The sequence below is a fragment of the Podarcis tiliguerta genome, assembly GCF_965153285.1.
Source record: "Podarcis tiliguerta genome assembly, chromosome: 12".
Classification (NCBI taxonomy): Eukaryota; Metazoa; Chordata; class Lepidosauria; order Squamata; family Lacertidae; genus Podarcis; species Podarcis tiliguerta.
This window is the reverse complement of record NC_139545.1, coordinates 47,229,246-47,246,146: the sequence shown is the minus strand read 5'-3', so window position 1 is coordinate 47,246,146 and position 16,901 is coordinate 47,229,246. Positions and strand designations below refer to the sequence as shown.

Genomic DNA, 16,901 nt, shown 5'->3' with positions numbered 1-16,901 from the left:
CAGCTCATTACTGTTTAGACTGACTGGTGGCAACTCTCCAGTTTCAGGCAGTCCTACCTGGAGATACCAGTCTGGTATCATGGGACACCAGGGACTGTCTGCATGTGGAGCAGACGCTTCACCACCAAGCTATGGTCCTTCTCAATGGTTGGCTAACTAGCTGACCCCCTGATCAGGAGCACTCAGCACTGCAACGTTTTGTAGCAGGCCCATCTGTCCACAAAAAACTTGAAAATAGTCAAACTAAAGGAAATGTGACTATAGTAACAACACGTATTCCAAAGCTTCTCAGCTATAAGTAAAACATCTAAGCAACTGAAATGCATGTTTTAGTCTTCCCATCTGATTCCCTGAAAGGACAGAATTCAAAACCGATTGTGTCAAAACACGATTTCTCTTAAGGAAAGAAAGGGGGGGGGGGGACCATGACCATTCCATGAACACCAAGGAAACAATAATGAAATACACAGCAACAATAATTGTGCCGTTCCATCATAACATCACGCTCGGTAGTTAGGGAAAAAATAATTACTCCACTGTAGCTTCAAAGAAATTCGCTGACATTTGTGCTAAAGGTAACATATAAACCAGTTCAATGAAACAGATGCTCTGCTCTAAAAATCTCAAGGTAGTCTTTGAAATTCCAACTATAATTCTCTGTATTTTAGATGTTTATAAAAATAAATCAATTCTCTATGGTTACATTATGACATGCAATGCCCTTGAGCTCATTTGAAGGTTCTAGCAGGACAGCACAGCTATCATATACCCTTGGCCAAAGAACGGTGCATTCATTCTTATCTGAGATAGTCATCCTCTTCCACTGAACTTGCAGCTTCAGGAAGGATGCACATGGAGCAGTGAGGGAGGAAGGGCCCAGTCAACCCTGGCGACCAATGGAGTGACAGATGTCACAGCCAGATCACCCTCAAAACAATGTCACTTCATTGAAATTGTCATCCTATTTTTGTTTCTTGTTTTTTTCTTCTTATGACCTTCATTTCTATACTGCCTATACTGCCAGAACATCCAGCAGCTTGTGCATACCCTCTGATGGAAAAGGACAATGTGGCATTTCTTTCTGTGAGTTCCCTGTAACGTTTTATGCATAGCATGTAAAGAAATGGTTGGCATCCATCTGTTTCGAGAGGCAAAGGAGTGTGCCTCCAGTGGTTCTGAAGTCAAATCGCTGCATTAGCAGCACCAAAGGGACCTCTCCAGGGTGCAAGCCTGGGCTGTGTGTATGGGGGTCCTGGGCTGCCCAGATGACAAGACACACACCCCCTCTTGGCCTTGCTGATGTGGTCCAAAGGAAAGCAGAGTGCATTTGGCACCAGCTTGGCTGCTGCAGCTTCCGGAAGGAGGCATACAAGGAAATGTATTCTTGGTTTTGCCTTTATTTAAAATGGCTGCCCACACCACAATCCATTCAGAGCGCTTCCTGTCCTTAAGCAAAGGCAGGTTTGGATCGAAAACAAATGTGGCAGCTGGTAAAGCTTATCATTTCTGTAGAAATGACAAAATATTGCCTCTTTATACAACCAGATACAAGACGAACCACCGTGCGTATCAAACATACCTACCATTTAGCCTCCTCATGATAGCTTCTTCTTCCAAGGTGATGATATATATCTGTTCATCCAAGTCTTCAAGGATCTAAGTCAGAAATTTAGACACTAGATAAATATGCATTACAGGTAGTCCATACACAATTCACCATGTGCAAAACCTAGAGGGAATAGGAGCCTAGGCATGAGGACAACCTATACCGCTGGGCCAAGTGTGAACTGGCCCTCAGCTGACCAAAATGGCAACGTTTATTTTTATAACAATGCTTCTGGCATTCTCCTAGATTTTTCTCTTGGTTCCCAAACACAGTGGATAATTTTACATTTGTGCATATAGAATTGATCCTATGTGATGAGCAAAATTCTTCAAGTTGTTTACACATGGAGAAGGTTTGTTAAAAAACGTTCAGTTGACGACACAGGTCAAGACCACAATTCTGAAAATGCACAAGTACAGATTTATTTATGTGTAGGACCCAGGTTACAACACAAAAGCATTTTCCTATAACAAAGACTATGAAACAAAAACTTCAAGTTTGTTCAGACCTAATATTTTTCACCTGGCCTGGGATAGCTCAGTCAGTAGCACATGAGAATCTTAATCTCAGGGTTGTGGCTTTGAGCCCCATATTGAACAAAGGATCCCTGCATTGTAGGGGGTGGGACAGGATGACCCTCAAGGTCCCGTCCAATTCTATGAATCTGTGATTCTGACAGAACTTGGTCAAACACAGACTTTTTAGGTAAAGCTACTTTCTAGTTTGGGATTCAGGTCCCAAGCACCATATTTTTGGGCCCGTTACAAACATGTTAACATGTGCCTTCTCCACACACTTGCCATGATCCCATACATACAATTTCATGTTATCATAAAAGAAATTTTTCTAATTCTGAAATTAAATTGTATACATTTCTGAAATTGCACCAGGGTGCACACTGAGGTTTCTCTGCCATGCCCCAAACACTCCTCATTTCTGCTATTTTGTTAGAACACAAATTCCAACCTCAATGAAAGTTCTACAAAGCTTGCTGACTATTTTGTAAAAAAAATGGTCCTAACAAAGGGAGTAATGTTTTGCTTTTTTTATCCTATTGTACCAACACAGCAGCAAACGTTTTACGAATAAATTGATTCATTTCACAGCTTTATCTTTCTGCACTTTTTATTTGCAAAACCATAGATTGTTTTCCAAAAAAATCAATTTCTCATTAGATCCCTTGACCAACAAAATAGGCAGGCGCCATAACTGCAGCTTTTGATGAGTGCAAGCTTGCTTACACTTATTTCAGTGTCTGACAGAGAGCCTGGCAGTGTGCAAAAAGTATGGAGGGCTACACACACTTCACTGAAAACTAACTGCAGTTGTTTGTTGCAAATATCCTTTAGTAAGGTAAGTGATGATACTTTACACTCTTTTCCAAGTGGACTTGGAATATTTATTTTCAGGTGGAAATGTCTCTGAAATATCTGTAGGATATGTGTGAAACAGACATTTAGAAGTTTCCTCCAGTTTATGGGAGCCTAGTTAAGTATTTTATGACTGAACAAAATCTAGAACATATAGGTTTATTTGATTACAATTTAGCCTCATTATCCCCTCATGGTAATGGGGTTACAGTCTGGCCAGACCAGGCTCCTACTTGATCTCAACCCACCCACCTCCATGCTTGGGACCTGTTTGGATTTGCTTATTCCATCAAAGCAGGTAACACCTACCGTTGGCTTCACAAGCAACTGACCCATCACTGTAAACATTCGTGAAAGTCCCACTGGTGTGCATACTGTGGAGGAAAACGCAACACAGTTCTAGTCTCCATTAAACAGAATCTGAAATAATTAATGTACGCAAAGGGCAATTGTAGTTAGCAAGAGAAACTCCATTCTGCCCAATAATTTCGTAATTTCTTGCCATGCAGCATAGGCATTGGCTGTTTTCAAGCAACTCTAGTAGGAGTATGGAGTTAGCCTTAATAGTTGTCCGAATTATGGACAAATACATTTCCTTTTTCCATTTTATTATTCTGTCTTATTCTCATATCACTGAAATTTAAAACTGAGAATGATTCAAAAATGAGTTGTTTTGTCCAATTTATGGGAAACTACCTCCACCCTGTTACTGGTCAATATCCTGCCAATATTCTGCCACCAATAATGAATTTCCTGGGAGCATCTTGTAGAAGTTTTATCGTTCAAGTAAAAAGTTAAATTAGATTCAGTTTGTAAGCTTGTATTTCTATGCTGCAAGTTGCCCAGCCAGCAATGTCACTGAGTGACAACATAAATATACTTAGCAGATAAGTAAATAAATATCCCTCCCCTTTTAACAAATGCATCTGCACTCTGAGCATATACTGGGATAGAAACAGAGGTCAGTGGCAGAGCATATGCTTTGCCATGCAGAAGGCCTTGCTTCAAACCCCAGCATCTCCAGCTAAAAGTATATCAGGTAGCATAACATCATAAGAGGAGGCTGCTGAATCAGACCAATGGCCCATGTAGCCCAGTATCCTGTTCTTACAGTGGTCAAGATGCCTACAGGAAATCTGTAAGGAGGACCTGAGCACCATTCGTGGAGGCAGAGCACGGCCTCTGTCATGGCTAAAAGCCACTGAGGGACTTCTCTTCTATGAATCTGTCTAACCCCCTTTTAAAGCCATATAGATGGTGTGAAAGATCGCTGTCTGAGACGTGAAAAGCTGTTGCCAGTCAAGAAGAAGAAGAAGAGAAGAGTTTGGATTTGATATCCCGCTTTATCACTACCCTAAGGAGTCTCAAGGGGACGCGGGTGGCGCTGTGGTCTAAACCACAGAGCCTAGGGCTTGCCGATCAGAAGGTTGGCAGTTCGAATCCCCGCGACGGGGTGAGCTCCCGTTGTTCGGTCCCTGCTCCTGCCAACCTAGCAGTTCAAAAGCATGTGCAAGTAGATAAATAGGTACCGCTTCGGCGGGAAGGTAAACAGCATTTCCGTGCACTGCTCTGGTTCACCAGAAGCGGCTCAGTCATGCTGGTCACATGACCCGGAAGCTGTCTGCAGACAAATGCCAGCTCCCTTGGCCTATAGAGCGAGATGAGCATGCAACCCCAGTGTCGTCTGCGACTGGACCTAATGGTCAGGGGTACCTTTACCTTTACTAAGGAGTCTCAAAGTGGCTAACAATCTCCTTTTCCCTTCCTGCCCCACAACAAACACTCTGTGAGGTGAGTGAGGCTGAGAGACTTCAGAGAGAAGTGTGACTAGCCCAAGGTCACCCAGCAGCTGCATGTGGAGGAGCGGGGAATTGAACCTGGTTCACCAGATTACGAGTCCACTGCTCTTAACCACTACACCACACTGGCTCAGAGTAGACCATTCTGAGCTTGGTGAAGTTTGACCTGGCATAAGACAGGCTCCGCTGTTTCTGTATATTTCATTGGGGGCACCCAAGCTACTGTACGCAGCTTTGTCCTGAGATGTTTATTTGTTGCTCAGGTTCAGGCAACTGGCAAGCATGCTGTCTCCTTTTGTTCATACGCTGCAGACTACAATTGTAACTTTTCATGACACCTTGCTAGCTCTCAAATATGCGGTCTCCAATTTCCCTTCTGTATAATGGACAAAACTCAAAACAGAGGGATGTAAGAAACAAGTCTTTACATTTTTTTTACATACGAAAAGGAGCTGTTATGAATGCCAAGATATGGTTTTTCCAGCACTGAAGTTTTCACAACTAGTGAGTGGATTTATAAACAAATGTTGTTAATACTAGTCTAACAAAAACAAATAGCCAGGGGTGAAAGGATAAAGGCGTTGATACTAAAACGTCAAGAATAATTACATATGCATTACTTCCTCTTCTGGTATATACTGCAAGACTTACGTAGAAGTAATAAACATCCCATCAGTGATATACAGGAATATAAATAAGGGAGGTAGAATTCCCAAAGATCTGAAAATAAAAAAGGTAAAATGGATTCAGCTTGTACACTATTTTGTCTCATTTGGGCAATAACTTGGGGAAAAGTATGCCAATCACCGTGCAATCATTCTGCTGCTGTCTCAGTAAACAATTATACTACCACGCTTACAAATTTTTGGACCACAAACATTTACTTTAACACTTTTACAGTGGATGACTGAAGACATGGACAAATCTATCCTATGAATGCATATATCTGTCAAGTTGCCTTAACCTCGATTAAGACTCTTGCTGAGCAGAGAAATGCAACTCCTCATACCTTCTGTTCACCGCAGTGGTTAGAACCTAGAACTGCAAGTTATTCATATCAATGTTTTGAAAACAACAGAATATGTTATAAAGATGTCCGTACCATACAAAGACTCCATACTCGCAGCATCATTGTCTATGAGAGCTGAAGCCACCCAAACGATTCCAAGGATAAGCAGTGCAAGAAGAATGAGCATAACGAGGGTTTCCAAAATGCGTGCTTTGATCCCCTGTAACAAAAAATGACTTGCAGTTAAAACACACACAAATATATATTGACCCACACACAGCTGATCACCATATATTTCCTTCCATAAGCGACTTTTGAGAGCCTAAACTAGACTTTCTTCTTCTAAAGCCGCAGACAACAGTTTACAGTTACTAACTGGCATCACAGTTTTTAACAATTTTATTCCATAAATCTTAATATTTTCACAGGAGCGTTTTCAAATGACAAACTGCTTTTATTAAGTCACTCAGCTGAGAAAGGATATTGGTCAAATGTTATCTACAGTTCCAGTCAAGAGAATGGAAAACCAAGTATGGTATGTAATCCAGCCGGCATTAGTTTGCTCAAGTACAATGTGCCAATCCAAATACAGTCTTCCACCATAATGGTTTCTGCTCTGTTCCTTGCAATGTGAACACCCTCAAGAGCACAGCACAGCACTACACATACTTGAGATGCAATACCAGTTCCTTCGCATCTAGGTTATTGGAGATGGCTGGGTTTGATATAAACATGGCCCAACACACATCAGCTTCTCCTGGGCCAGACACCCAGATCCTCACTTTAAAGTTCCAGCAGTGCAGAGGGCTACTTTCAATTCAGCAAGGGAAGGTTGCAAGTTTTAAAAGCTTAGCTTCATTTTCATAAAAGCACTTCAAAAATCCTTCTATACTTCCAAATCCAATTTCCCTATGTCTATCTCATTTCTTTTCACGATTACAGCCATCCTGCAGAGGCACATAAAGGAACTGATAATTAATTCTTCTAAAAAGCAGAATATGCCTGTAAAGTAACTTTTCAGCTCATGTATGAATGGCAGCTGACTTTACAGTCTTGAAGCAATGAGAGACTAGGAAGCCACAAAGCATAATTACTAAGAAAGAAGCCCTCTCTCCTCCCCTAATAAATCTGTATTAAAGAGGATTACTATTATGTCAATTGAAACACATTAAGACATGCCTCAATAAGTGTGTTTACAACTTATACCTAGAGGGTAGTTTCTCTCCATTCATGAAGTATATGTTTTCTGATGACAGTTCCCTGTTGACTCTAGATCAAACTTTTGACTTAAAATTTTCAGATTTTTGTACTTTTGGAAAATTCCAGGAATAAGTAGAAGCAGAAAACACACCAGGCTACCACACACATACAATTATATGGATTGACTATCAAATATTAAGTATTATTGACTCAGAATCAAATGAAAAAATATCAAGTCTTGTCAAGACAGTGTGTATTAGACTACAGATAAAATTTCTTTTAATTGTGAGAAAAGCCTGACTTGTTAGGTTGGTATAATAGATTTGGAGCTTTCTGCAGTCATGCTTGAGGCTTACATTAATATGCATTTGTAGCTAGTGTCCTCATTAAATTAGTGAAAATCACAGAAGCTGCCTTTGTTGTTACAATTATTCACTATTGGGACATGAGAGTCAAGAAACTTGAATAAGAGTTAACAGACCTAAATGGAAGGGGAGCAACACAATTTTTGAATATACTCAGGGTAAAAGATGCATGGATGGATGACATACAGAAGCCTCATACTGTCTAACGAAAATTGTTCTCTCTCATTCATTAAAAGTAAATGAACTTGGTAGGCTGGTGGAAACCTACATATCCTACAATGCTTGCCCCAAAGTGCTATCTATCAGCAGTAATATATACATATATTAAAGGAAGCAAAACATCAAATAAGAACACTAGACTAAGAGTCATTTTAAAATAATATATTTGCATACATATTTATTTTAAAATATTTTGATACCACCTTTCACGTCAAGTATTGAAGTGGTGTAGTAGAACAATTATCAAAATTTTAAAATACAAGGAGAAAATGCAAATAAAAACTAGGAAAGAAATATTATGACAAGCAGCAGCCAAGGTCGGGGAACAAAACTGTGTTTTTTAAATACAAATAGGATTGCACTGGGAAACAGGGAGAATAAGCTCCTTCTGGTATCCTGGCTCCAAACTGTTTAAGGCTTTATAGCTCAATACCAAAACCTTAAACATTATTAGGTGACAAAAGTCAAACTGATTAAAAAGGTCAATTAAAATTTTCAAAGATCTTAAACTTAAGCTGTCTATTTCAACAAACTGAATCAGCAATGCAGGAGTTCAAGTACACTAAATTATCAATGAAGTTAAAACAGCCATATTCCTTTAAAAAAAGTAGAGGAGGGGCCTGAACAATAAGCTGACATGTTTCTACAGAACTCAGGATTTAACACACAATTCTGGCAGAACATCTTGGCCTCTTGCAATGTATGTTAGCATTACTTTTTATTGGCACTGCCCTCTATGCAACTGGCAAATCTGAGAAACACCCATGAAACAGACCCAACCAGAACTTTTGACACCTGCTTAATTCTTTTTCTAGGAGCTGTACTTAGGAAGAAAATATTGATAAAAATATTCTTTTCTAATGCTAGCACAATAATTTAGCATTCCAATACCACTCCAGGACTTTAAAAAAATAAAAAAATGAGGCAAAAATGAATGAGGAAAAAATATGTAAATTCATTTGTTTCATATAATTTATTCTTGTCAGCAAAGGAATGGGCAGGGTTGTTGCCCATCATCTGTACTGATTACAACCCTGAAGTCACCAATGCTGCTGCAGTTTTAATTAGCAACCATAGTATCAAATGTCCTATATTGTGGCTTTTATAGTTCGAGGATTTTCAAATTTATGTTTAATAATAGACTTAGCCACTAGCTGCAAAGAAAGCCCTAAGCCAGCGAGGATGCCACTTTAAACAAAACACCTATGGTAGTATGTTTTAAATGAATTTTAAAGAAAATATTAACTTAAGATTTTAGCACATGTCAAAACATTGGATAGCCTTTGATGTCACTGATTAAATAACTTTTGCTTCTAGTTCTGGTAATGAAAAATCAAATGGGGTGTAATATAGTGCAGCACAATTCGGCTGCATACCAGTAAACATTTCGCTGAGATCAGAGCACTAAAATTTCAGTCTGTGATGAATGATTTTTATAGACAAATAAATATGAGAGTAAATGCCAAATAAACACACACTCCTAACCACATTCCATTATTCTGCTTGGAAAGCCAATATTCAGAGTAGCTTGTGCTTATCCCAAACTTCAGGTATTTAAGCAGGCATAGAGTGGGCTTCTGTCATATAAAGGAACTCTCTTCTCATTAACAATTTTTCTGGGAAGCTATACAGAAAACCCTGCTTGGGAAAAAGGCAAGAGTTTAATCAAGAGATGATTCCCCCGTGAAGAGCTGCCCTTGTCTTTAATAGCATTACCAAGAAATAAAAGGGATTAAAGTTATTCCAGAATTTTTTTGGAGGCATAAAATGTTTTTAACAACAAATGCGCTAAGTGATGCACTACAAATATTCCATCACAGTTAAGATAATTCTGCACTTACTTCTTAAAACATGTAAAAGTCTGTTAAGATACCTGGCAAGAAAGCCAAGATCTAAAGCATTTGTACTAAACAATATTCAAAGATGATGCCAAATAAGATTGTCTCTCTGCCAAAAAAATCAAACATTAAACCTATATATAAAGCTGCTCCATCAATTTCTAAACCTGCTATTCTTGGCAGAGCTGAAATTTCAAATAACGTAGTTTATGAACTCCAAAATCTATCAGGAATGATCCTCTGAACTAAGGAGTCACAACGTATCAGTCATCTACAGCCAGCACTAATTTGCTTTTTTCCTGTTTAAAAAACATATAGGACCTAAAATCACCACAAAGGTGTAAATTACTTAACTGAAGTTTTATAGATTTTTTCCCCTCTGCGTATTATCTGTACAGTGCTATGCAGTCTCTTGTTGCAAATTATTTCTCACTGCTGAAAATTTAGGAAACGATTTTGAAGAACTACAGAAATGCTTAACATAACTTGAAGCACTGAGCTGTCATAAATAAAGTCTTTTGGGCAGTGGTCTCTCACTCATATCTATACACAAAATAAGGCTAAGCCTGTTTTATTTTTAAACAGTTTTCTTATTACAACTGTTCTATGCTAGAGACGGAGAGGTGGAAGTGGTGATGGGGTTACTACTTGACACACAACAGCTGGTGAAATATTGCTCTATTTTTTGTAACAAACACCAAGATCAAAACATTATGCAAGTTAAATTTCCTTGAAAGGTTCCCAGCAGGAGCCTTCCTTTTTGTTTTTCGCAGTGCTTGATTTCCTTTCACCCACAAAAAAAAAACGGCTCACCAAGAACATCCATGTGCCACTAACACTAAGCAGCACTTCCTTAATCACTTATTTCCAACAATTTATGGATGATCAGTGGCAAAAAAACGAGCAAAAATAATGAAAGAACGCAATGAAGCGTCCTTGAGACATAGGGGCTTAGACTTCCTACTCATTTCTCTGTCTCTTTAACATTGGGGGCCTGATACAAATTAGCCACTGAGGGGGGGAAAGTCATCTGGTCATAAAATACAGTACAGGGTCACTTTTATGTAAGTTTGCCAAAAGGGACATAAACCAGGACAATTTCAAACTGTGACACAGGATAGAAGTATATTAAAACAATCTTTGTTCCTCCTCTATTGTGCTGTCATGTTGCTCAGCTTTATAGATATTCTGAGCACCAACACTGGCCTCTTCACTTCCACCTGGCCTACCTAATTAATTAAGCAAGGAAGTTACCTCAAAATTTTCTACCATTTGCTTTTATTATCAAGCACTCTCTTTTGATGTTCTCAGAGTTAACTTCTTAATCCACAGACTTTTTGTGCTGTGTTTCAAACATGAAGATGTCTGGATACTTTGCATAATTGGTCAGGATGTTGCTGTCGCTCATGGTAAATTTTATGCCATAACTTCAAGGGCAAAACACACACACACACACACACACACACACAAACCCAAGGTGAAAGTATGCTATGGTGTGTGTTTTTTATTCATGTTTCAAATTTCACATTTCAGTAAAATACAAATGGTGCCCCCTCAGAAGCACTTCTTACTATGATAATGCATTTGATGATATGTCAAGAAGCATCACTATGGCTAGGTTATGAACACATATAAACAGCATTTATCTTTCAATTGAGAATAAACACAGATTGAACTTATGGCCTTTGTGTACACATTGTGTGCACTGCTCCCCTGGGTTCCTTTGGGAGGAAAGGAGAGACAGAAATTTAATAAAATACATACATACACTGACAGCTGAGATTTCAACATATAGGCCGAAATCCAAATAGCTCCTTAAGCCAATGCAAAAGGTTTATCGTGGACCGTGGAAATTTAAGAATTACTTTCCTTTCCAACAACCTGCATCCCCATGCCGTATCCCCTATAATAGCAAACTCAGGGGGCTGAGTGGCAATACAATCGAACCAAATGAGGTTACTGAGAAATAAGAGGGAGAAATCAGCTTAATTGGGTGAACTTCAAGCAACTTTGAAGTCTAAAACTTTTTTTTTTAAATTCAGAGAGGGGAGCCTATTCTGTTCTATTCTGATCACATGTCGTAGGCAGGAGCAACGATTTGTGAGATGTCAGCTCGCTCTGCTCAGTTTTTCGGACTCGCCAAGCTGTAGCAGGTGTTAACTGTGTCCTTCTGTAAAACATCTAAACAGAACTATATACCTCCCACCCCAGCTCAAAACAAAGATACATAGAAAAATGTAGAAGTAAATGAAGAACACATATTTTAAACAAAAAACTGAACTGCACACCCAAGAGGGGAGGGCCCTAGTTAAACCCTCATCACCTATCGTCCTATTTATGTAAGTTGACGAGGGGTTAACTTGCTTGGGACATACCACAATGGTTCCCAACTGAACGGGTCCCAATTGCAGTGCTAGTGATCAAAGCACCTGATGCAAAACTGTGCAGCCGCATCAGAGGAAGACCACTTGTAAGCTCCTTACAAGTTATAGTATTCTAGAAGTTATATTGCAATATTTTGTTGCTGATAAACTTGTCACAAACTGTTTTAAAAACTCATGAGTTTTTGTGTTCGTAGGTGGGGGGTGCTATCTTGAAAAGAACATGTCTAAAGGTCCTTGTTATCAAGAACTAATTCCACAGTTCTTTGGCTCACAGGCTCAGAAGGCAATGGTGTTTGTTTTGTTTTGTTTTGTTTATGCATTCATGTATGTATTATAGGTAAAGGTAAAAGACCCCTAGACGGTTAAGTCCAGTTGAATTTGACCTTGGGGCACGGCACTCATCTCGCTTCAGACTGAGGGAGTCGGCCTTTGTCCGCAGACAGCTTTTCCAGGTCATGTGGCCAGCATGACTAAACCGCTTCTGGTGCATGGAACACCATGATGAGTGCCAGATCACACAGAAACGCCATTTACCTTCCTGTTGCAGCAGTACCTCTTTATCTACTCATGCTGGTGTGCTTCCAAACTACTAGGTTGGCAGGAGCTGGGACAAAGCCATGGGAGCTCACCCCGTCATGTGGATTCAAACTGCCAACCTTACAATCAGCAAGCCCAAGAGGATTGGTGGTTTAGAACACAGCAGCACCTGCGTCACTATTACATTTATATCTCAAGGTGGTGTAATAGTTCTCCCCACTCCATTTTATCTTCACAACAATCCTATGAAGTTAGGCTGAGAGACTGTGACTGGCCCAATGTCACTCGCTGAGCTTCTTGGTCAAGTGGGGATTTGAACCCTTGTCTCCCTAGTCTGACATTCTCCCTAATCTGACATTCTAACCACTACACCACACTAGCTCCAAAGAGCCATGAGGGGAAAGAAGGACATTCCCATTGCTGTTTTGGAAATGCTTGCGGAAGAGCTTCCTCAGACCATCACACAGCGCTGCAACAATTCTCATGCTTCTGCTTGCGCAAGCAGAAGAACATCCTTGATTTAGCTTCCTTTTTCTGACACAGTGCTCAAGTGCATGGCATAAAATAGTCCTTTCACAAGTAGAAGATACCTTCCACATAGGAAAGCATAGCTTGGCTCTAACACAATGACACCGAGAAGCTGCCAATTCACATAATAGGTAAATTATTTCAAAAAGAACCAGCTGAAGCACCAGCTGCATATTAACAACAACAAAAAGTCCAGCAGCAGATGAACAAAATCTCCTTGGGTAAAATATAAATCAAGAATTAAAATATAGGAAATTAATTACATTGCCTTTCTTATGTGCTTTTAATGCTTTGTGTATCACAATGAGTGAATAAGTGAAAAAGGAGATTCTAAAAGTAAGCCTAGGTGAAATAATTTGGGTAACTAAAACAATTATGTTTGTTTACTATCAAGGCAATAATGAACTCCAAGACATTTAACAAGGATGTAAGTACTGAAAACCAGCTTTCAGAGTGAAGACGGATCTATCTAGATTTACAATTTAAAGAATATGGAGAAAACTGCAGACCCAATAAAAAAATGTAACAGTGGACTAAGGGAAAAGGCCATTTAAGCCCCTTTTAAAAAGCAGTGAGTTAATCCCCTTAGGCCTAAAATATCCTGTCTGAATTAACAGAATGGTTTAATTAAAACCCTAGACAGAGAATCGTGTTTAGTTTGATTTTCAGAACACTGCATCCATCCGTGGTGAGTGGCCAATTTCCGTATCTGTATCTCTGTGTAATATGGAAGTGGTTTAAAAAAAACAACTTTTGCCCAAGGGAATCAATGGGAGCCTTCCAGAGAAAACCATATGCCATAGAGAATGAATGCCATCAATTAGAACAGAATAACTCACAATAAATTTGCAAGCAACAGAGAGTGGTAGTGATGAGGATTTATCTTTTTTAAACAAACAGAAAATATTAGTCTAGTTGTTATAAACATTACTAAGGCCTACTTATCATTATCAAAATATGTCATACTTTATTATACAATATATTACACTGGGGTAGGGGGTTAAGTTCTAGCCGTCAAGCCATCAGCTGGTACCCAAAAAGAAACAGAAGACTTTCTTTCATAACTGCAAATTTAACACTGTCTATTCCTTAACTGTAGTAATAGGTTCAGGAAGGTAGCTGTGTTGGTCTGACGCGGTCAAAATATATATTAAAAATGTCCAATGGCACCTTAGAGACCAACTAAGTTTGTTCCTGGGTACAAGCTTTCGTGTGCATGCACACTTCTTCAGATAAACAGTAATAGTAGTAATAGGGTTAGGAAAAGGTAGCAGAATTACATATTCCCATCAGCCTTAATCAAAAGCAGTATAGCTATGGTCCAGAGACAAAGCCATGGTGAACACTATCCAAGACTTGTTTCCAAAATCAGCACAGAGATAACAACAATCATGTCAAAAGAAGAGGGACTGAGGGGAGAGAGTATGTGTTTCTAAAGAAAATGCACATTCCTTAGCTGGATCCCAGCTCCATAATGATGATTAGGGGATTGGTATCATTACATCTGTGGAGGCCTCAGATATCAGATACAGATTGTAGTCCTACCTAATGGGAGAAGCTCAGGACTTGTTCGGGGGGAGGATAAATGGCTTTTCAAATGCTATAAAAATACTCACCATAAAGTAATATCAAACATCAATTCACATGCTTTGAATTAGATAGTTCAGAATTCACTCACTTCATCACCTACATCCTCATAGAAACTTGCACCTACTTCCATTAACAAATGGTTTGGGAGCACCTAATCTTGCTCCCTGAAATTTGCCATTTTAAAGGAAGGTGTAAATAGATACAAGGAAAAGGTGAAGAGTTTTAATTGTTTATATTCAGGCTGCTACATTTAATCAATTTATCCAGAAGCACATTTACACAGATCTTTTTTTTAGCTCTACTTTATTTACATTTTTTATATAGTGAAAAACAAATTCATTATTTTGGAAAAACCTATTTCCATTACATTTATTGAGGAGTATGATTGTGTGTGTAAGAAAGTTTCATAAACATAAACACACACACAATGGATACAAAAATTCCTCTGCAAGCATGGTATGTACATTTTCATACACCACCACCTGTGAAGCAATGCAGGTATCAGATATTCAGTGAAGGGCGACAGCTCAATGGCAGAACATCTGTTTTGCATCATGAAGGCCCCAGGTTCAATTCTCCAGGTACAGGTGAGAAAGACTCCTGTCTAAAAACCTGGAGAGCCACAGTCAGACATGTTGACACTACTGACCGAGTTTGACCAATGGCCTGACTAGCAGATTCCAGGATCAGTGGGATATCTGAACCATTTTCATGCTCATATGCTGTCATATGCATTCTGTCTGGGCTTCAAAATATAAATCTGTCTGAACAGGAATACAAAGGAGACTTCTAGATTGTATCTATGGGGATTCCACATGAAGAGGAAAGGGTTTATCCAGATGGCAGAGGTGGAGGATAACCTGCAGAAGGAAACTAAGACTAAGAAGGAGACCATACCAAACAATGGGAGGAGTTAGCAGTCAGGAGCTGTTCTATTTAGCTGATTGCAGTCTCTGGGTGCTTGAGACCAGGACTTGTAAATAGGGGGGGGGGGTCTGAAGTGTGTTTTGAGGGGAAGGCCAGAGTGCTGTCACAGTGAGCCTGGTGCAAAATTTTACTCAATTTTTTAAGTGTCAGCCCAAGGGTGGACCTATCTTTTTGTGGCCCTGAAGCTTGAACAGTTATGGGGGCCCATTTGCAACCAGCAATGTCTGGGTAACCACTGTTATTTTCTTCAATGGGGTTGTTCCACAACAGATCACTGTACTGTTACAGCATCTGGTCCACTGACTCTCAAACTTTGGGATTGCTGAAATATATACAACCAAAAATTAATCAATTTAAGTCGTGTGACTCAATTTGGATCTACTAGACCCAAAATTGTAAAGCAATGGGACTAAGGTCGCTTCTGGGCCCCTTCAAGATTCATAACGTAGTTCAGATATAAATTCCCTAAATAAATCTCTCACTCACTCATTTGTTATACTCCTTCAAAAATATTATTTGTGTACTGTGTTATTTGTTTTATTGTAATAGCAAGGTTATCAAACCTAATATATTAAGAGGACTAGCCTGAATGCATACCAGCCAAGAGTTTTGTTGCTACTATAAAATATGTTTAAGTTCCTATTACTCAGGTTTATACATAATTATTGCCAACGCCAATTACTATCATCATTTAACACACATCAATTTGTTTTAGCATAGATTCTAAAAGCTGGCCATTAGTTTTGTATATATAGCATTGCTGGCTGCTCATAGTATTTTAACCATCACATTCACATATATTTAATATCCACGCACCTTTTTTAAGCCAGCAAAGCCTTCTGACTCCAGAAAGAAGAAAGCAAAGGGCATCAGTACAAACAAACAAAGGTTGGAAAAGAGAGAAACAAGATTCCATAAGCCTAGAGAAAAACAAAATGTATGTGTTACTTGTGAAAACTGCAGAACCTTTAAAGTATAACACAAAATGAGTTCTATCATTTATTCCACAGCACCCTCACTGAAGTGATGAAACATGCTCAGTTATTTCTAATGATTTCAAGTTTACTATAGCTGAAAGTGGGTGGGGAAATTAGCAAAAAAGGGGGGTTATTATCCTGCAAAACCCCTTCCCCAAGCTGTCAATGTGGGAGACATGTAAAACAGGGCACCATTGCCCTGATTTGATTTGGTTTCTCAAATGTCTTGTAGCTGAATCTGATTGGCTATATGGCAGCGTGACATCAGTACACTGGTTGTATGATCCCTGGCTGGCTATAATGCACAGATATCCTGCTTTTTTAGAAATACAGTATGCCAAAGCGGCTACCCAGAGTCAGCCAAAATGAGCAAAATGGTAAGGGAAAAGGCCATGTTTGTGAAATCTTCGGAATAAACATGTTGGTTCTGTGAAATTTATTCATACCAAAAGTGTTTGTCCACAATTCAGCTCACTGCTGAACTTTATACTCATATGCTTATGAAAGACTACTATATCATTTAATTATTACCTTCCAGTGTTAACAGCAGAA

General features: G+C 39.2%; 1 protein-coding gene across 1 annotated transcript in view; it reads right to left on the bottom strand.

Annotated features, from left to right (window-relative positions):
- Positions 1 to 16,901, bottom strand: part of LMBR1 (limb development membrane protein 1) — a 60,119-nt gene that overhangs the window by 18,149 nt on the left and 25,069 nt on the right. The window contains exons 5-9 of the mRNA XM_083406614.1: positions 16,189 to 16,292; positions 5,878 to 6,004; positions 5,427 to 5,495; positions 3,286 to 3,350; positions 1,584 to 1,656 (exon numbers count right to left, since the gene is read on the bottom strand). Of these exons, the coding sequence (XP_083262740.1) occupies positions 1,584 to 1,656; positions 3,286 to 3,350; positions 5,427 to 5,495; positions 5,878 to 6,004; positions 16,189 to 16,292 (438 nt within the window). The remainder of the gene's footprint in view (positions 1 to 1,583; positions 1,657 to 3,285; positions 3,351 to 5,426; positions 5,496 to 5,877; positions 6,005 to 16,188; positions 16,293 to 16,901) is intronic.